Here is a 22,347-nt window from a genome sequence, read left to right as displayed (position 1 = left end):
CTCACTTTCTTGATTCTAGGCCGTGTAGTTTTACATTCACACTCACTGTATTCATAACATACAGCAAGCTAAATCAGGTAAAACAAAAGAGAAGAAACAGGCAGTGTCCAGTTACACAGTGGTGTGCTCACACATTTGACAACACACCCTATTTTTGCCGCAGCTCTCAGTGGTGGCATTAGATCTAAGGTGTGAGAAGGTAGCGTCCCCTGAAGGGTTAAGTTTGTGCTGAGAGCTGGACTTACAACAGCAGCCAGCTATGCAGGGGTAAGGCTAATGTTAGTTTCCAGCAGTGAAGATGTGAGCAGAGGACAGAACAATACACTGTAAACTATAATATCAGTTACAATTAAAGCTACAAGCAGTGATGAACGTGCCCTCGCACCTCTGCGCAACTCAGGGCTGCTAGCAAGACACCAACTGCCACGGCAGTTCAAAACCGTCAAAGTCAGACACCGCGTGCAGGAGAAAGCTGCAGCATATACTTCAAACAGTGCTAGAATTACCTTTTTCACATTGTGTACCACTTCCTCTTTCCATTAGAGGGACCTGGAGAAGGTACGAATGCTACATCATGTTTTCATGTATATTTTAGGTAAATCACAAAATAAGTGTCTGAAAAGACATACTTCCTGTTGCCAGTAGGTGGCGCTATGTGTAATACTGAATATTTTCATATAGATGAAATCAGGGTGAGACTCTCATCCATCCTGTCAAGTCTGGGGAAGATTGGACCATGTATGCTGGAGTTACAAACGGTCACACGGTTAGACAAAAACTCAAGTCTGTAATAACTTTTCTTCTTTAAGGTCTTTCAGTAGGACAGACCAATGTTTGAAGTCGATCAGATAAAATCTCCCAGACTAGTTTGTTAATTTACTAGCCCTGGAAATGGGCAAAAATGCACAAAAGTGGCACAAGTAAATTCAAAAAGGCGGACTTCCTGTTGGATTTGGAGCATGCCTCCAAGAGGCTTTTTTGTACGTCTCTGAGTGTTACATAAGCCTGCCGAGTTTCATACATGCAGGTGAAACCAGCTTGTCTAAAATTTTCTAGGGGGCACTATTGAGCCATCTTGGCACATCAAAGCACAATAATATATATCAGACAACAGAATTTGGGACCTCTGATGTGTATGCCACGTTTGGTGAGTTTTCAAGCATCCCTTGTCCCTTATAAAAAACGTCCTTTTTTATATAATATAAACTTTATTTATATAGTACTTTTCAAAAAACAAGTTTACAGAGTGCTTCACAAACATAAAAACAAATACACAATTCATCCCAGTATTACACAATCAAAAAATAAACAGAGATAAGACAATGAATAATAAAAGAAACAGTAGAAGCATGGGTCAGATAAGACATTAGTTAAAAGCCAACCTATAAAAGTGAGTTTTCAACAGAGTTTTAAAAGACGACACTGAGGTAGCTTGTTTGATACCCAAGGGAAGTGCATTCCGCAACTGTGGAGCCCTTACAGCGAATGCCCTGCTACCTTCAGTCACAAGTCTGGATCTGGGGACCAAAAGTAACAGCTGGTCAGCAGACCTGAGAGTGCGAGGAAGAGTGTAAAGGGTAAGGAGATCAGAAATGTAAGATGGGGCGAGGCCGTTCAGTGACTTAAAAACAAACAATAAAATTTTAAAATCAATTCTGAACACCACTGGTAACCAGTGCAATGAGGCCAGAATAGGGGAGATGTGCTCATACCGTCGGGTTTTTGTGAGAACTCTAGCTGCAGTGTTTTGAATAAGTTGAAGGCGGTTGATGGATTTCAATGGCAGTCCAGTAAATAAAGAGTTGCAATAATCTAAGTGGCTAGAAACAAAAGTATGGATTAGGGTTTGAGCATTACTGAATGAAAGAAAGGATCTAATTTTGGCGATGTTCCTGATTTGACTGATGGCTGACTTACTGATATTGCTAAAATGTTTAGAAAAACTCAGCTCTGAGTCAAAGACTACACCTAAATTTCTAGCCTCGTGAGTGCACTGTAATCCTATGAAAGTAACATCTGGGTTACAGAATCTCTGTGTGGTTTAGGTCCAAACACCATCACTTCAGTCTTATCGTTGTTCAACATAAGGAAGTTGCTGGACATCCAGGCTTTAATGTCTGTGAGACAGGCTGTGAGTATGTTAACTGAGGTGAGGTCTGATGGATTTATAGATAGGTATATTTGAGAATCATCGGCATAAAAATGGAAAGAGATGTTGAAATTGCAAATAACCTGACCCAATGGTAGCATAGGGAAAAAAGTAAAGGGCCAAGAATTGATCCTTGGGGAACACCACAGGTAATGTTAGCATAGCTAGAGAAAACATTTGCCGAGACACTGAGAAGGTTCTGTCACTGAGGTATGACTTGAACCATTGTAGAGCAGTCCCAGTCACCCCTACCCAATTTTCAAGACAACCAATTAAAATGTCATGATCGACAGTATCAAATGCAGCAGAGAGATCTAATAACACCAGGACAGTACAGCAGCCAGCATCTGAATTCATCCTAATGTCATTTACAACCTTTAAAAGTGCAGTCTCAGTGCTATGATGACTATGGAAGCCAGATTGAAATTTCTCGAAAAGTGAGTAGTTATTCAGGAAAGATAAAAGTTGCGAATATACCACTTTCTCCAATACCTTAACAAGAAAGGGTAATTTAGAAATAGGTCTAAAATTGTTAAAATTGTCATTGTCAAGATTGCATTTCTTCAGTAAGAGTTGCACAATAGCTGATTTAAAAACTGAAGGAACAACCCCTGAAGATAAAGACTTGTTAAAAATGGTTAAAATCTCAGAAGATAAAAAGGCCAAACCTCTTTAAAAAATCTTGTAGGTAAAACATCTAAAGGAGAAGAGGAGGATCTCATGCTATTAATCAACCTCATTAGCTCTGTCTGGGATGCTGGGTAAAAAGAGTTAAAAGACTGACAAACATCCCTGTGTAGTGGAGTAAATGGAGATGGCACAATTTGAGTTCTAATGTTTGAAACCTTGTTGACAAAAAAGGAACAGAAAGACACATCTCTCGTCAGAAGCGACTTCACCAGTAACAAGAGGGACGATGGTCCTGAAAAGCAGCTTAGCGTTGTGGGGGTTGGGGGTTTTAAAAGGAGCTACAGTGTCTAGCGTTGTCGCACAGCATTTTAAAAACCCAGCAGTGAGTTCTTCTATGGAACATGAGGGATCCAGTTGATCAAGCTGCTGGGAAACTTGATAAGTTGCACAAAAATGCTCAGCAGTCTGGGAAGTGATGGGCCTAAAACATTGAGGGCCTCTCAGGTTAGAGACCACAGACACAGGAGGAACAATAAAAAGAATAGCAGCATGATCAGAAACATGCATGTTGATAGTTTGAAGATTAGCTGGTGTAAAGCCAAAAGTAATTACTAAATCTAAATGATCTAAATGACCGTGTTCATGAGTTGGACCAGAGACATACTGAGAGCAGTCAAAAGTATGGATGAGATCGAGAAATTCATTTGCAAGCTTGTCATTCTGGTTATCAATATGAATAATGAAGTCCCCTAATAATAGGACTTTCTCATAGTTAGTGGTGGTGATGCAAAGTAAATGACCAAATTCTGTTAAAAAATCGCCTTTTGATTTAGGAGGGCGATATAATAGGCAAAAAAAGGCAGTAGGGTGTGAGGTAGTGAAAGAGAGAAACTCAAAAGAACTAAAATTACCAACAGTAATAGGTGTACATTTATGGCTGACTCCGTGAATGACAGCAAGTCCCCCCCCCCTCGTCCAGACAACCTAGGATTATTCCAGAAAGTATAACCATAGGGACATGCTTCAATGAGAGGAACTTCTGTATCTGACCAGGTTTCAACCAGGAAAATAAAATCTAAGTCATTTGAAGAAATAAAATCATTAACAAGAAAAGACTTATTGGTGATAGACCTCGGATTCCACAGGCAGCCTTTTAAAAATGTGTTACAAAAATCACTGTCAGAAACTGTTTTTACAGTAATCAAGTCCAATGGGACCCTCCTCTGCCCATGCATACCAGACCGTTTTTTGGACAGCCTTGCCATATAATGCACTGGGATACTAGACATCTGCATGTAATTGTTGTTGCAGACTGCAGAGTTCATACTGCAATATCTGGAATGGGAGAGACTAACAGATGAGTTGATGTCGAAGGAGGAGTGGTTAGCAGGACCCAGGGAAAGATGCTCATCATGAAGGATGGGAGTGGCTTCTAGATCAGGGTCGTGCTGAAGTGAGCATCAATCAGAATTACAAGCAATGTACTGTATGAAGTTTTTGGCAAATAAGGCTTTGCCGCAGTGACAACGTTTGATGAAAACTCAAGAGCTTCATTTTTGAGTATTATCAAGGTCTTAGGACTTTTTATCGGCAAATTTGAGGTGAGTCTGATTAACCTGCTAGAAGAGGGACATCAAAGAATGAAATAGTAATTTTCTGTAGCCAACAGGCGGCGCTGTGAAGGTGATTCAAAATTCCTCTGTAGATGTGTTCAAGGCTGAACTGTTATCATATCTGTGCAGTTTTGGAAAGACGGTAACGGTGCGCCTGTGGTGTCAAGTTAAAACAACGTTTATCGTCATGGCGAAACATTGAAATTCGCCTCCAGGCCATGGCCACGCCCTTCGGAAAAAAAAAATCAGTTTCCAGAATATAGCATCATCAAGGACTTATGAATTTTTTGATTAAGTTTGAGGTCGATCTGGTCAACCTTGTAGGAGATGTACATTAAAGTCTAAGACATGACATTTCCTGTTGCAAATCAGCTTTGGGGGCTGCGTCATTGAAATTTTGATTCTGAGCCATTTTTTTGCACCGGAGCACGAGACCCTTAAAATATCAAATTTTTCGGCAGATGTGGTATATGTGCAAAGTTTCATGACTTTTTGAGTATGATAAGCCTCCCAAAAAGCCACCAATTAGTGCTTGAGCTTATACCATGCAGGATTTTTCCAATGTCTACAAAATTCATACAAATGTAATCCCTCTAATTTATCACTTATGAGCCACTCACTGTGTGTGGCTCTGTATTTCCTGGATTTTCTGAGGGAATGACCAAAAATACTGAAATACTGAACATCTAACATGTTCTCATCCCAAGTTGTCCCATATCGCCGCTTTGTCAGTGGACTTTCACGTCTACATATTATTCACTAAAAGTATCCTCCTGTTCTTTTGTTGATGTTCTGAGATGCCACAACCACCAGGACATCAACAAAATACATGGTTAGGTTTAGAAACTAAACATCATGGTTTGGCTCTAGGCTCTAGGTCTAAATCAGAAAGCTCTTTTCTTTCCCAGTACACTGTGCTGATTACAATAGTGCCACCACGTCAGCATAATAATGCAACTGCAGTTACATATAACAGAAAGCCATCAGGAAAATAGTGTTTTAATATATGACGTCAGAGTTTTGTAAAGAGAGCTGGAGGTGTGATAAAACTTGAGAGAGGCGGCTGCTTCGTATTTTTTTTTTTTTTTTTGCTGCAGTCAAACTAGGCAGCGCTGATAAAATATTAATCAAGGTTCTGTTACTGCATTGCCTATATCTACCTGAAGTTTTCAGAGACATATACTTAGCTGTAAAATGTGGTATTTTGTTTCGGCTCGACTGTGTCCAACATGGCAGCTGGGTCCCAAACTTCTCATTTTACAGGACCTGGAGGACCAAATGGACCTGGAACTGTAAACTGGTTAAAAAAAAAGAGAACTGTTTGGCATTCTAGCAGCTGCTAATCTGTGCTTACCTCTTCTGTCCGATTACTAAATATCCTGATTGTTATATTTAATTTCTGCCCCCTAAATCCCACACACTGGACCTTTCAGGTTTTTATTTAACATATTTTTATATTATATGAAATACATGATAGTGAGGCACAGTTAATTGCAATGAGCGTCACTCTGATGGAATATACTTTTTGTTATTTTGCATACATTAACATTTGTGATAAATTTGGATGCTGTAAAAAATATTGTGATATTGATTTCAGTTATAACCCTCACTGTTTTATATTAATCTAGGAGTGAAAATACAATGTACTCAACTCAATTCAACTCAAATTTATTTATAAAGCACATTTAAAAACAACTCAATGTAAAAAAATAAGTTAGTTAGATATTGAGTTGAGTGTCTGGATACTTTATAAGCACCACCAATGATGTCAACTTTAATGCCAAGAATAATTTCATGCATAATTTAACGAAATCCTGCTCTGATGTATAACCTAAAATATGTTCCCAGCTTGAAGGAATGTGTTAGTGGGATGAAGAGCTGGCACTGCCTGAGGTGTGAGCGACCAGGTGTGATTAAAGAGAAGCCCACTGATGTCTGGGTTTGCATATATTTATTTGCCTCATTAATTCCACCTTAATGGGACCATGGAGAAGAGGCCAGTGGTACTCAGGTGGTCATTTTCACTTTTTTTTTTGTTTCTTTTTAGATTAGGAAAATCAGAGCACACATTTAATCATCACCATGCTCCACACAGGGATGTGTTCACAGTTTGGACTTTGCTCAGCAAATTTATAGGCAGTGAGTAAAGTTTGATAAGACAACTTGTACTAATACTTGCCTGTGCAATCCTGAGTACTCGCAAAATAAAAGCCAAGACAATGCTTATAGCCACCTCCTCTGTAAATGTTATCTCCACCATAGTGTAAACCCCTGACCTAAATTGTAATATCAAACTGTTACCACATCTCTAATTCATGTCATAAGTCATGCTTTACCATACAGCAAACATAGACATATCTAATTTGGTGGATTACAGGAGAAGACGTGGCGCCAACTAATGGTGGTGAAGGAGGAATAATGGTCATTATTACCCCTTTACGCCAAATTACCTCTGACTCTTGAACTAGTTCTGTTCAGTCCTGGAACCTTGGTGCTATCTAGTGAACCAGCTCACGTTTCCACCAGATTGGAGTGGCAATGCTGTTAATGAGACCACTGAATGCAATTCGCCTGAATGTTACATAATATATTTTAGACAAAAATGTATTTTCAATTCTGTGTCAGCAGTTTAGGAAAGACCCTTTCCTGTTTTAACATGACAGCCCCCTTCTGCAAAACACATTCTCACTCCAACCTTGTCACATATCAACGTTTGGTCATGGACTATCCACGTCTAGATATCATGTGCAAGCTACCCTGGGTGCATTGTTTGTTGACTTCCTGGGACGCCATGTCAACTTCAGCTTGTTACACGCATTATCTGTTTTCAAAATTCACTTCTGTTTTTACAGGAAATGTACAGTTTGCATATAGTCTCTTTTAAAATAAGTGTACTGTGTTTTGTAAAACACAGCAAATTGAGTTTTTTTTCCTTCAACAACAAGGGGTATACAGGAATATCCCAGCGTCATCACAGCATCCTACCACGTTTGCAGGGCACATAAGGTAAGGTAATGTAAGGTCATGACTCGATGATGGGGAAGATAGAAGCTCTCTGCTGCAAAAGGAATGAATGTTATAGCAATTATGGTTCTTATTTTAGATCAGTTTAAACAGAATCATGCAAACAAGGACCTCTCATGGCCTTAGGATTGGCCTTTTAGCAGTTTTATGTGTGCACCAGCATCTTTTTCAGTTGTTTCCATTAAGGAGAGTCCAGAGTGCTCCAAATTTTTGGTGCGGCCGCATCAATGGCTTCTAGTTAAAAACTCTGAACTTTTCAGAGAGGCACTGGTATCTGCAGCTATGGTTGGTCGTTGGTTAATACAGGCACAAGCTGTATTAACCAACACTGACACATCATGACATATATTTATTTGGCTCAAGCTGAATGGCACAGTTGAATCGTTCACCAGCCGCACTGCATAATGCAACCAAATGACCATCCTAGTGGATGTGTTTCTATGGTTTGCCCATGGGGCTGCAGGGGCGATGCCAGCAGAGCAGACGGGCAGACAGTGTGTGGCTACCAGCAGTGTGCTGAGGGGATAAGGGAGTGTTTGCCGAACTCCTTCCTGAAACAAATGGAGAGCCAGATGTCAAAAAGCAAAGCTCAGTGCAGCATGCTGAGGCGATAAATGGTTTCCTGAGCAATCTGCAGTTGCTTTCTTGACATGACTTTATTACAATGTCCACTGAAAACAGGTCATAACCCAGAACCCCAACAGCAGTGGCTGGGTATGTTATTTCTGACTGGGACTGGAGGTGTAAAGCCAAATCATGTAGAGGGATAAAGGGATATCATTCCCCAGTGAGCGAATTTGGCGATATCCTATAAAAAATAAAAAGAGATATAATGAAATGAAAAAGAAAGAAAGAAAGAAAGAGAAATTAAAGGGTCTCTTAACCAAAATTACAGAAAGACATACTGACATACTTTTTTAAAACTTAACTACATAGAGGTATCAAGCCAAAGGAGATATTTCTCATTCAACAAGTCCTCCAACCCATGCAACCACATGGGACGTATGTTGCTACCCTCTTATACCACCCACAGAAGCGTTTCCTAAATTAATGTTCCTATGGGTGGACAACAGAGAATAACTTGTATATGACCATTAATGTTCACAGTTTAAAACACATGGTTAGCATTGTGAAACAGTTGCTGTTGCACCAAAACTAGATTGTTGGGTTGAGGCAAGAAAACCACCTGGTTAAGTGTGAGAAAGATTGTAGTTTGGCTTAACCAATTCCCAATTATGTTCCAAACACACAAAAACAAATGCTGTTATGGTGGATTGATTAGGATACTTTATTTATGTGTTATTTGTTCTGTCCATTGCATTGGACAGAGAATTGGAATGCAGAAATAGTATAAATGACAATAATCTTAACAGACTATTTTTCCACATAAAGCATGAGTGTGTTTATTTTTCATGAACTGTTAACTCATATCACTGAATAAAGTGGCACTTTCAAGCACATTCCACACATATTTTGTATTATATATTTCATTACTATTTAAAATAATAGTATATCCTAGAAAAGTTATGCCCATTGGAATGGACGGTAACAATGTAACTTTAGGAGCTGGAAAGTCCCTACAAAGCGATAGGGACCAGGGGCGTAAATATAGACAGTGCAGGCAGTGCAGTTGCACTTGGGGTGGAGGGGCTCGACTGCCACCTGGAAATACGCCCGTATTCAAAGAACTCACATTTGAACAAAAATGGTGCTATTTTCCATACATGCCCTAAATAAGGCAAATCCATCTCCTTCATGGTTTTCTGGTTTTGTTAAACAGTGTCAATCTATAACAAATTATAAATTTATTCTCCATAAACTATTTAAGAAACTATAATTTACCAATAAAAAACTATCAAGTTAAACTAATAATTTCCTATTTTCTTTTGTAGATTTGTCTTATGTCTTGTGCTTTTGTTGCCCAAACCTAACCACATGTTTTTATTGCCTGAACTAACCATGTGCTTTTGTTGTCTTAACCTAACCACATGCTTGTTTTGCCTGAACTAACCATGTGCTTTTATTGTCTTAACCTAACCACATGCTTTTATTGCCTAAACTAACCATGTGCTTTTGTTGCGCAAGACTAACCACATGTTTTTATTGCCTAAACCTTACCATGTGCTTTTGTTGTCTTAACCTAACCACATGCTTTTTTTGCCTAAACTAAACATGTGCTTTTGTTGCCCAAACCTAACCACATGCTTTTGCTGCCCTAACCCTCAACACATGCTTTTTTTGCCTAAACCTAACCACATGCTTTTATTGCCTAAACCCGACCATGTGCTTTTGCTGCCCTAACCCTCACCACATGCTTTTTTTGCCTAAATCTAACCACATGCTTTTATTGCCTAAACCCAACCATGTGCTGTTGTTGCCTAAACTAACCATGTGCTTTTGTTGTCTGAACCTCACCACATGCTTTTATTGCCTAAACCTAACCACGTGCTTTTATTGCCTAAACCTTACCATGTGCTTTTGCTGTCTTAACCTAACCACATGTTTTTATTGCCTAAACCTTACCATGTGCTTTTGTTGTCTTAACCTAACCACATACTTTTATTGTCTAAACCTAACCACATGCTTTTATTGCCTAAACCTTGCCATGTGCTTTTGTTGTCTTAACCTAACCACATGCTTTTATTACCTAAACCTAACCACGTGCTTTTATTGCCTACACTAACCATGTGCTTTTGTTGTCTTAACCTAACCACATGCTTTTATTGCCTAAACCTAACCACGTGCTTTTATTGCCTACACTAACCATGTGCTTTTGTTGTCTTAACCTAACCACATGCTTTTATTGCCTAAACCTAACCACGTGCTTTTATTGCCTGCACTAACCATGTGCTTTTGTTGTCTTAACCTAACCACATGCTTTTATTGCCTAAACCTAACCACGTGCTTTTATTGCCTAAACCTTACCATGTGCTTTTGTTGTCTTAACCTAACCACATGCTTTTTTTTGCCTAAACCTAACCACATGCTTTTATTGCCTAAACCTAACCACATGCTTTTATTGCCTAAACCTTACCATGTGCTTTTGTTGTCTTAACCTAACCACATGCTTTTATTGTCTAAACTAACCATGTGCTTTTGTTGCCCAAACCTACCCACATGTTTTTATTGCCTAAACCTTACCATGTGCTTTTGTTGTCTTAATCTAACCACGTGCTTTTATTGCCTAAACCTAACCACATGCTTTTATAGCCTAAACCTAACCACGTGCTTTTATTGCCTAAACTAACCATGTGCTTTTGTTGTCTTAACCTAACCACATGCTTTTATTGCCTAAACCTAACCACGTGCTTTTATTGCCTAAACCTTACCATGTGCTTTTGTTGCCCAAACCTAATCACATGCTTTTATTGCCTAAACCTTACCATGTGCTTTTATTGCCTAAACCTAACCACATGCTTTTATTGCCTAAACCTTACCATGTGCTTTTGTTGTCTTAACCTAACCACATGCTTTTTTTTACCTAAACTAACCATGTGCTTTTGTTGCCCAGACCTAACCACATGCTTTTGCTGCCCTAACTCTCACCACATGCTTTTTTTTTGCCTAAACCTAACCATGTGCTTTTGTTGTCTTAACCTAACCACATGCTTTTATTGCCTAAACCTAACCACATGCTTTTATTTCCTAAACCTAACCATGTGCTTTTGTTGTCATAACCTAACCACATGCTCTTATTGCCTAAACTAACCATGTGCTTTTGTTGTCTTAACCTAACCACATGCTTTTATTGCCTAAACCTTACCATGTGCTTTTGTTGTCTTAACCTAACCACATGCTTTTATTGCCTAAACCAACCACGTGCTTTTGCTGACGTCCCAGCATTGGTAGTGGCTTCTGGGAATGTCAACATTAGAAGCAGGAGGATACCTAGAGCGTTATACGTAAACATGAAAGTTCACTGACAGATGGGCAATATGTGACAACTTGAGAATGGGTTGATATGTTTGTTAATGTGACTTATCTCAGGTAACATATGTCACATACACACGACATTATGTTATTAAAATTACTCGGTGCTGACTTTTGGTTTCACACGGGACACAAACACTGGTCTCTTGGATGACACTCCTGTGTTTCTTTCCCTTCATCTCCATTGTGTCAGGGAAGAGGCAAAAAACACAACACCTCTGCAAATCAAATCCAAACTATCTGAACAGCTGGATACCACTACTGTGCTACTGCTCAGCTTTACTGTTACTGGACTGGGGCACTAAAAATAGATCTATTTTCTAGCCGAGTTGATTCTATTCATTGCACTTTTTACTCTAAAAAAAATTACATTTGCGTGTCATTTTATTGACACAGTAGCTATTGCTAGCATCAGATTGAGTTTTCCTCTGGTTGTTGCTACCTCACAGACACTGGGGAATTTTAGGAGGTGATACGAAAACACACCACATGTATTATTTTTAGATTGATGGATTGTGATCCTTGCCAGGCTGCTATTTTTGTTCTGTACGGAAAACCCACTTTATAATGCACAGTCACTTATTGAGAAAATATCACATTTCTATTTCAGTACCAATATGGATTCATTAACATTTCAAATCTCTTTTTGCCTTTCTTTTTTGCTGAGAGTGAGGTGCATGCAGTTTTTCTACGAATAACAGCTCAACTCAGAAACAACTCATCTTGAAGGCAAAATGCAAATCATGTACCCATGCATTATCTGAAACTGTTGTCCCTGATGTGCCACCCTCCATTTTAACAGACATCCTCCATTAGTGACCAACAGCGCAGACATTCAATAACCAATAGGTCAGCAGCAGCATTCACCCTTTACTCTAACACATCATGACATCCACTCTGGCTCTGAACACATTATCATCATGAAGGGTGTGTTTTTTCTGTGGTGATCATGTAAACACAAAAAGTCTGTCCAGGAACATTTACCAATGTATTCATTATCACCATGCTACTTTTTATTGCAGTTCTTGAGTTTAAGATGGACTATATTACATACACACTGACATTCAGTAACAATACGCATGCAGAGATGTGTGAAGCATGCAGACTGACCTTCCAGACTGACTCAGACAATCACAGAGGATGGCCAGCATCCAGGCTGGCTTCTTAAAGGTGATGGGTGAAACTACGAGATAACACACACACTGAAAAACAATGTGTATGTGTAATGACAGGACATGCTGTTATGCTCAATTTATCTCTGGTTACAGTAATATTAACCACGTTAATCACCCAATCAAATTGTATCAAGTATTTTTTGCTGTTGAGATTTAGTCCAATGCACTGGTGTATCTGGACACTGGATTGTCTCCAGGGCCAATGCTTGGACAGGGGGGCCTCAGGGTAACATGGCACTGAACTTTCACTAATATGTCATTATGGGTGTGTCTGCATAGTTATTGGTAATCCAACTCTCAAATTTTATCATGTACTTGATGAATTGCAAAAACAAAACATCTGAATCTGTGTAGCCCCTTTTTGAACCTTGTACTAAATGGAAAAAAAGACATCTGCCCCCAGGCTAGTGTCAAGAGAAATATAACTATGCGTAAACTGTCCCAAACTCATTTTCAACTGTTCTTTGCTGTCATGAATATCCTGAGATTATAAGAGAACAATTCCAGCATGACAGTAAATTTGTTCAGTTTTACCAACCCTTTAGCATACAGTTTTATGTGACTGCAGATTTTATGGAGGATTTGAAGTGCAAAAATGCAGATCACAGGAATCCATTTACTGGTACATCAAACCTGTATCAAATCTGAAGGAAAAAATACATCATGTGGTATTAAGTCTGATGTTGAAGTCTAACAAAAGCTCATCTGTACAAGAACAACCCAAAACAAACCAGCATGGTTGAACAGGGAGCACATTTAATATGAAGATAATCTAGTAATGGTGTGCTTTTTCCAACACATTCTCACTCTGACCTCGTCACATAACAGCATTTGGTCATGGACTTTCCATGTCAAGATATGCCTGGGTGCGTTGGTTGTTGACATTCTGGGACACCATGTCAACTTCAGCCTGTTTTTAAAATGCACATATTTTTTGACAGGAAATGTGCAGTTGACATACAGTCTCTTTCAAAATAAATGCACTACACTGGTACAACACTGCAAATAGTTTTTTTTCTCCTTCAGTAACAAATGCACATTGTTATATTTAGCTAACACACGCATATGGTTGGGTTTAGGAAAAAATAACAGAGATTGGCTTTGCAATCTTACGGGAAGTGAACACCAGCCTCCTGGGTGGAAGTTTTTGGTTGTTTGATCCATCCACCACCCCTACCACCCACACTACTTGGACTTTTGCCCCCGTAACTTACATTGTTGTCCCACCATGTTTCTCCCTGATGCCGCAGTGCGCTGTTACAGGATAACTGCAACAGCTGCGTATCATGCCGACATGAAATAACAGCTTTTTCATCAGTGTCTTATGGTGGAAGTCACTGACCAAGCGCTGGTATTAGACAACTTCGAAGTGAGACCAGGGCCCGTATTCACAAAGAATCCTAAGACTAAAAGTAGCTCTTAGTGACGTCATTCTAAGAAAAATCTTAGAATTTTCCCTTGGTAAGATAAAAGTTATTCACAAAGCATCTTAGGCCTTAAGCGATCTCCTAAGGTGAAAAACTGTTAAGAGGAGGGAGGAGGAATTTTAAGAAGCCTAAAAGTGTTTTAAACAGAGAAGATGACGGAAAGACAGAGAGGAAGGAGAGATATTCTCCGTATATTGAATGACTGAATGATTGAAGACGCTACCAGCTTGATCGTGCAGGGATAATGTTTGTGGTTGACCTCATCAGGGATGAGCTTACTTTTCCCACCCAGCGTAGTAACGCAATAACGCCTGCTTTGGATTGCAGCACGTACCAGCGCTTCTCACACTCATCGCTTGTGCGTAAAAGGAGATGGAACGACGCATTGATTTGTAGGGCAATGCGCTCCCAAGTCTGCCTCTTCCCTTGTGCCGTGATCCCGGGACTGAATTTCCCTCTTAAAACTCCTTTGTTCTCCTCCACGAGCTGCGCCAACAGCAAGCACTGCTCTTCTGTCCAGTTCGGCTTTCTCATTCTTTTTTCTCCATTTCGTTTGTTGTTTTGGTCATTCTGCCAAATCAAACTACTTTTTACAAGGAGGCCAGCAATCACAGTAATTGCTGACAGCTAAGTCTGTGTCCACCATTAATATCAAATAGATTAAGTAGTAAAATTACCAGCATGGCGAGTAAACATAACAATAAGCAAATCAATATAATAATCGGCATGTGAATGAGGTACGTTCAAACATTTTGAAGCTGTGTAACAATTAATTTAATTTTGCTGAGTTTTATCATCATGACATAAAATTATTTTCATGATTACACATTTCTTAATACAGTCTAAGTTCTATGATCGGTTGATTTCACTGTCCATTCATTACTTTTTTTTTCTTTTTTCCTTTTTGTAACAACCAATCACAGCTTTTAGAAGACTGCGTCATACCTAGCAACGGGGTCAACTACACCTCCTCACTAAGATAAAAGTTTCTGTCCCCTCCTTGCTCAGAGTTGCTCTCAGAAACTTCCTGAATCACTCTTAAGCTAAAATTCCTTGCTAGGAATTTTTAGGCTAAGTTAGGAGCTCTCTGAGAGGACTCTGAGAATCTTTGTGAATACGGGCCCTGGTTATTTTTTTCTCAAAAGTATGGCCTGATAGCTATTAGCTGTTGGCTAAAGAGACACTGGGTTGTCTCTCCTGCATTTGACATGTGTCATGTGTTCCTTGGGATGAGAACCTGTGGGCTATTACCAACATAAGCAATAAGAGTGCTTATGTAATGGGAATATTTTGAACAAAACTCCCTGAAAAAATTGACAACGTAAGTCCCCATATGAGTTTTCAGAGCTTTCAACAGCATGTCATATCCGTGGATGAAGTTGGTGCAGTTGTCATGGAGATGGCTGAGTTTTCATTACATCAAATATGGGACTTTGGTCCTGTGATCACAGGTTGTCATATGTTCCAAAACTACTTTTTCAACTTTTATCAAACTACTCTTTTTTGAGTTTATGGCTCAAATAAGTTATCATTTGTAGCAAGCACATACAAGTATGTGATTGTGTAAAATCAGCATTTTACATAATAAAACTGGGTAAGGGGTCTTGTTTTGTTTTTCTCTTAGCTTGATGTGATTGACAGGAATTGGCTTTTAATGTAATCACAAAAAGCATTTAAAAGTCTGATTTTTGAGAGGAAAAAAGCAAAATGTTGACATGGTATAATACAGTTATTGCCTTTTTTCTGTACTTTTTTTTGTACTTTGAAACAGTGGTATTAGCATAGTGACACAACATTAAACAGAAGTGCTACTTATTATTTTTAACTGTAACTTTTAAATTCAAAATGTGAATTGAACTGAAACTGAATGTGAGACAATAAGGTCAAGAGGTTTGGCAAAGCTTTGTGGTGTAAATAAAAACACTCAAGGCTGAAAGGGACGAGCAATCCACTCATGCTGGAGTAATCTCACTGACACAGTGTGTCACCTGGAATAGGCTGGCACCAAATGTTGTTTGGGGAATTTTAAGTTTCAGAGTCTGGCTTTACTCCCAGCCTAATTCCCAGTATCAGTCCCGCATGTTATGGTTTAAAAATGATTTCTAAATATATATTTGTCAGATGACAGATGGACTACTCGTCCCCTTGCATGTGTGTTTAAAAACTACTGGAGATGATGAATTCTCATTGGACCTGTGGACTCTTTTTTGCCTGCTGCTGCAGAATGAATAAGTGAAAAACTGGACTGACTGACTGACAGAATGGAACGGATGGACGGAAATGCCATAGATAAACCCACACAGGCTGGATAAAGGAAAGAACTGTGTGGCACGGTATGGTACATTATGTAGGTAGGCTTCATGATCCTACGTACATGGTCTGCAGGAGGCTCTGTGGAACCGTGCAGCCAGTCTTGGGAGGGAAGTTCCAAAACAATCCAGGCCCCATCTAGCAGTGGGTATAAAAATACAAGAGACAAGATCTACTGTACTGGTGTTGGTGCATTGCAGGTGCAAAGGCAGTAATAAGATTCACAGAAATATAAGAGGAGACTCTGCATTAAACTACATAGGGCAGACAGAAGGTATCATTAGGTAGCCTATAGGAGAAAGAGATCAATAGGATCCTGTAGAAATGTTCATAAAGACAAGGGAGAGAAATGTTTAAACATTTTAATTTTAATTTTAGCAATTAATAGAGGACAACTGTTTTGTTATCAAGTGATTGACACTATTTGAAGCCCCATTCCTAATACACCCTTTCCCCCACCACTTTACCCTTAACCCTCTGATTAGGCCACCCTAACTCTTGTTGGGATAGAGGGGTAGGGCAAAGTGTAAGGTCTACATGGCTCTCCAAACAAAAGTTTTTTAGAGGCACACTCCAAACAGAGTGTTATGAGAAATTATCTGCAAGATGGCTGCACAAATAACAAAGCTGCATTAACTGGGTCTTATCAGCCTCTAAAAGTGTCCAGGAAGAAGTGCAACAACACAGACTGTACAGACATTAATACTGTAGTCACTGTTCCCAGTAGGCATGAGGAAACTAGCTAATTAGAGCAGAGATCCAACAGAAACATCTAGCAAAGATGAAATATTTCAGCATGCAAAACATGCTAATAACAACACTGCTTTTTCACTGGCTTGCTTGCAGTGCAAACCTTCATTGTTGAAAATGCCAGTGGGTGGAAGGGTGTGCGGGGGGATGCTTTGAGGACTCCAAGGAGGAAGAAGAGTAGTCCAAACAGAAAAAACAAGAAAAACAGACAAAACACACCAAGGCTTTTCTGAAAGGAAACCTTAGGAACTTCGACATCAATGACTCACAAGTAGGTGTATTAATCAGCAACTCTATGAATCATTAAAAGCACTCAAAAAACTCACTTGGCCTATTTGCCTCTTTACCCTTAAAGTCAAACTGAAAATTGAAATATCCCAGCCTACATACCATTGGTTATCAACTGTTAGTGACTGCTGTCTCTTAACATCTTTTAACAGCCAGGAAAACCAGTCATGTTGTTTAGTTTGTATTCCATAGAGTGCTCCAGGGATGACATTTTTCTGTAGAATGCAGAAGTTAGCATCGCACTGGTTCCATTGTTAAAGAACCTATGGAATTTAACTAATATAACTAATTTCTGAGTTTAAGGAGGGGCACTCTATTTAGAACATGAAATCTAGCTAACTATCTAGTTAGCCTACCTTGCTAAAGTTAGCCCAGATTCCTACTTAACTTTTGTTCATGTTATTTCAACACTTGCTGAATCACTTACTATGTTCATCTTGCATTATAAGTGGGGGACTTTAACTAGTCTCTGCTATCTCTTTCATGGGTCCAATAATGGTAAATGACCAGATTCTCAAAACCAAGGATGTATTCGGAGAACTGGAGACAGCTTTTAATGTGGGGCCCCTGTCATTCCTAGGAGAGTTGCTCAGTGGAAGCTAAAATGCTTCAACTGCTACATATAAAATTAACCAGATGATCTGGGGATTATCAGCACTACTTCCACACTGTGCAGCCCAAAGAGCAAACGTACCAGAAACTTACAGCGGCTGAGCTCTGCCAAGTGCAACTGAGCAGCTAACTTACGCCAGCTGAACAGCTAAAATCCACTTATAGCTCTCCACTAACTTGGGTATCAAAAGATTTAATCTTGTAGCTCTTTCTAGACTTTCCAAATGTTATCGGATTGAATGGATCAAATCCTGCTAGTGAAACAAGTCATTTCACAGGGGTTGTGACACTCAAAGAAAAAATGTTCCCACTGATTTACAGATGTCTCTTTTGCCTCGTGTAAATAAATGGGAAAAAGTATTTTTGGGCTGAAGGGCATCTCGTGACGGACCCTCGAAATTGCAGTACCATTGTTTGGCCACCACAAAAACTGGCTTCAGGGCCTGGTGCACTTCCTGGAGGCCTTGTGAAAACTGACAGCACCAGTAGTTCTGTAACTTTAATGGTCTACCCTGTATGTTATTCTCATCAGTGGAGTTGAGTTGTTGTTTTAATAATATAACAGGCGCTGTCACTGAAGACCATATATATATGTATATATATATAAATGTGTATATATATGTACATGTAAAAGCAAAAACTGATTTTAATTGACTTTGACTTGCACGCTCATACTTGTGGAATATTCTGCTTAATAGTGAGCTGCTGCTATACAAAAATTGAAAATCCTTTCTCCAAATATTGGCTAAGTGGAACAGTGATGAGGTGTAGTTCATGAAGCAGGAGTGTTTTGCTCTTTGTAAATCTATTTATAAACCCTGAGCTGAGAAACAGACCCGGTCCCAAAGGGAAGACAGCCTCGACTTCAGTGGCTGTTTCATGTGCTGAAGGAGCAGCACAGTAGCTAGTGGGAAGAAAACAGCCATTGAGTTTTATGGCTTTAAAACAGAATGTGAAAACACTTCCTGCAAGGAAACAATAAGGAGTTCTGGATCCTACAGAGAAATTTAGTAAGTGGACCAAAGAAAAATGGGACATTGACTGAGTTGTTATTACAAAGGTTTTAAGTGGGATACAATAAAAGATTTACTTTACTACATGCTAATCTTTGCGATAATAGTCTAGTCATGGTCTGACCCAACCAGGTCCTTTCAAAAAATATATTTGTGAGTCTTATGAAATTTACTTTTCCATTTACACATAACTGCTTTATTTTTACCATTATGCCATCATGCATTACAGCCTCAGTCTTCAGGTGTTGCCAGCAGCACTCAGCAAATGCAGGGCAGAATCGGGGCACGGCTAAAACAAGCCTGCACCAAATTTAATCAACTTTTATGACTACTGTAGGTTCATCATTCACTCAATTCAGTCTGCAGCAAACTAAACATTTTCTTTGGCACGCACTGCTCTCTGCAGTTCTTTGCCACTTGACACTTCAGTCTGTTGTGTTTACTGAAAGTGCGAAGACTTGTTCTAGAAGCAGCAACTTCAACACATCAACACAACTTTATCATTTCACTGTAGATACAAGTATTATACAATGCCTTTAAGCTCAAACACATTGATATTTTTTTGTTGTGTAGATGGGCACTGCTGTGGTGCAAATGGCACACTTTGTCTCATGCGGGGACAATAAATTCAACCTGTCGACATGCTATTCACTCCAATGCAGAGGCTGGCGATGGGAGGTGTGTGTGTGTGTGTGTGTGTGTGTGTGTGTGTGTGTGTGTGTAGTGGGGAGTGGGGTGATGTAAAGTACAGAGCACAAAGACTCAGAAGCAGTACCTATTAGCTATTTCACATACATCGTGCCAAAACTCTTGTCCTCATTTTACCATCCTCCTCCTGTTGTCCTTTAACACATAACAGCTACAGTGTACAGTGGCTTCAATCCGACTTTCACACAGTCAAATTATTCAGCTTCACAAAGCTTTGTAGAGCCTCAAATTTGGTACAGAAACACTTCAGGATGATTGCTTCACAGATACCGTCTTACAAAAGCATGCTCCACACTGAAAAAGCTCTACTTTACCTTTGGTGTAGTTCAGATCTTTTCCTGCTGGTACAATCTGGTTGGCTGTTTTTTGTGTCCGTGTGTGCGTCCCTCAGGCTGCCAAGGATTGGAATAGTGTATGTTGCTGAGCGTGTGTGTCTGTGGGTGCACTAAACAAAATGAGAGAGACGCAGTCTTCCTCCCTCTCTCTCACTCTCTCCCTCCCCTTGCTGATGATAAACAGAGGGCACGTGGCTTCACCAATGATGCAGCACACTGAAGATCACAGCACAGAAAAGTGAGGCGAGGAAAGAAGTGACAAAGGGAGAAGACGTAAGAAAAAGCTTGACAACAATTTTTTTTTTTTTTTTTTTTTTCCCCGTTAAAGGGGTTTTTTGGGGGAGTTTTTCCTTATCCGCTGCGAGGGTCATAAGGACAGAGGGATGTCGTATGCTGTAAAGCCCTGTGAGGCAAATTGTGATATGTGATATTGGGCTTTATAAATAAAATTGATTGATTGATTGATTGATTGATTGATTGATAGAGAAGAAGAGACAGGAAGAAAAAGGACAAGAGTTCAGCCTGGCTGGAAGAGAGATGTGTGTATATGTTCGTGGATGTTTGTCTTGTGTGTGTGTGTGTGTGTGTGTGTGTGTTCATCTTGTTCTTGAAAGCAGGGCACTGCAGCTCTGAGTTGGCAAATGTGAGATTTTAAATTACTCATGCTTTTTAGAGCATGCCGACAAAAGGGAATTCACTAATTTAAATCTGAAAAAACAGCCTCTTCTGAATATCCAGTTCTGACAAGAAATGACTCCATATCAGCTCGCAGACATCCTCACACCCACACACACACACGCACAGGCAGACCAACACAACAGCCTGCAGGGAACCAGAAGAGATTTGTTTTCTGGTCAAAGCTACTGTCAAAGGAACTGACCATGTTTGCACAACTGGGGCATGAAATGATGGAAACACTGATCACAGATAACCCTCATCAACGTGACTCTGACAGATCACTGACTTCAGTGACACATGACAAAAAAAATATAATATGGCAAGTTTATCCACCTTATTCCTAGCCCCTATGATGGCTTGCCTGAGTTATTTGCACAACTTCCAATAGGTATAGCTGCAGATGAAGCGGCTATGTTACCTGCCCTCTAGCTACATGACTCGCCCACCATACCTACACGCCAGTCCACAAACCTATATTACATTCCAGCAGTAAAGGAGGCTGCACTTTCAGCACCGCAGTTTCTAGGACGCTAGTTTTTCACCATTGAACACTGACCAAAATTACCTACAGTTCTGTATCACCACCACTAGATTACATACATTAGGTACATGTGTTTGTTTTGTGTGTGTGTGTGTGTGTGTGTGTGTGTGTGTGTGTGTGTGCATGCATGCGTGCGTGCGTGTGCAAGCTGCTCAAATAAGTTGCCCTTCATGGGAATAATAAAGTCTGTATCTACAGATGTCATTTAATGGCTATAATTCAATCTAAATGAAAGTATCTAACTGGATTATTTTAATATTGCCTGTAACTTTAATACAGGCTGAGTTAGACTACTTACTGTTTCCAACTGTCCAGCATCCAGTACAGACAGGTGTAGGCTGTTTTTGTTTCATAATAATCATTATGTGGAAAAATAATTAGTTTGAATTTTTGAAAGAGAGAGAGAAATTCCCACAGACTCCCTGCAATGATGCTAATTGGCATGTCATTCAACACAATGTTGCTCACCTTCTTCACTGGGACAGGGAGGGGTAAAGTTATGGGCAGACGGGACTGCTGCTTCTGACTCATCTGTTGTTGAGTCTGGTAAAAGGGGCAGGGACAACTGATTTAATAGGAATATCTTGCTTAACATTTACCTGCACTGGTTAAATGTAGGTTAAAAAGGAGTGAAGTGCAGGCTAACACTGGTCTGTAGCTAGCTTATTTCACTATGGACATTAAGCTAACAGATTCATTTCTACCACTCACAGACTATAGGCTAAGGCTACCCACCTTTCTTGGAGAAACACTGGGTCACATATTGACACCCTTTCTTTTGCCTCTCCTCTCTCTCCTTTCTCTCTTTCCTTTTATGAAAACCAGATTTTCTTTTACTACTAGGTAGCATGATGATGACTGCTGCGTTCTAGCGCAACTGCTGACTGCTGCTAGGCACCACTGTTGCCAACTCCTCAGTAAGAAAAGTAGTTATTGGCTGTCCTAAAAGTCACTAGAAGTCGCTAAATGACGTCATCGCCTAATTTGCATAATTGTCCATATGCATGTAATTGTAATGGACACTGTGTTGTGGGAGAGACAAAAACTGAGTAAAAAAAACACCCTGAATATGTTTAGAACTACAAATGAACCTTCTTTCAGTGATTTATATTAGACAAAGAAAATTTTACATTTACATCCCGCCCTGACTGTAATTTAAGTGCA

At 39.7% G+C, this 22,347-nt stretch overlaps 1 protein-coding gene across 8 annotated transcripts in view; it reads right to left on the bottom strand.

The window, feature by feature from the left end:
* ndrg4 (NDRG family member 4) overlaps positions 1-20,108 on the bottom strand; it is a 142,165-nt gene extending 122,057 nt beyond the window's left edge. For 4 of the 8 annotated variants that reach the window (XM_033635631.2, XM_033635633.2, XM_033635632.2 and 1 more), the window contains exons 1-2: positions 19,944-20,071; positions 16,323-16,396 (exon numbers count right to left, since the gene is read on the bottom strand). In XM_033635631.2, coding sequence (XP_033491522.1) covers positions 16,323-16,396 — 74 coding nt within the window. In that variant the 5' untranslated portion in view covers positions 19,944-20,071. Of the gene's footprint in view, positions 1-16,322; positions 16,397-19,943 lie in introns of all 8 variants that reach the window. The other 4 variants (XM_033635634.2, XM_078168276.1, XM_078168275.1 and 1 more) reach the window with 1 other exon arrangement.
* Positions 20,109-22,347: the final 2,239 nt, after the last annotated feature.

Source organism: Epinephelus lanceolatus, chromosome 5, assembly GCF_041903045.1.
Source record: "Epinephelus lanceolatus isolate andai-2023 chromosome 5, ASM4190304v1, whole genome shotgun sequence".
Classification (NCBI taxonomy): Eukaryota; Metazoa; Chordata; class Actinopteri; order Perciformes; family Serranidae; genus Epinephelus; species Epinephelus lanceolatus.
This window is presented reverse-complemented; position numbering and strand designations above follow the sequence as displayed.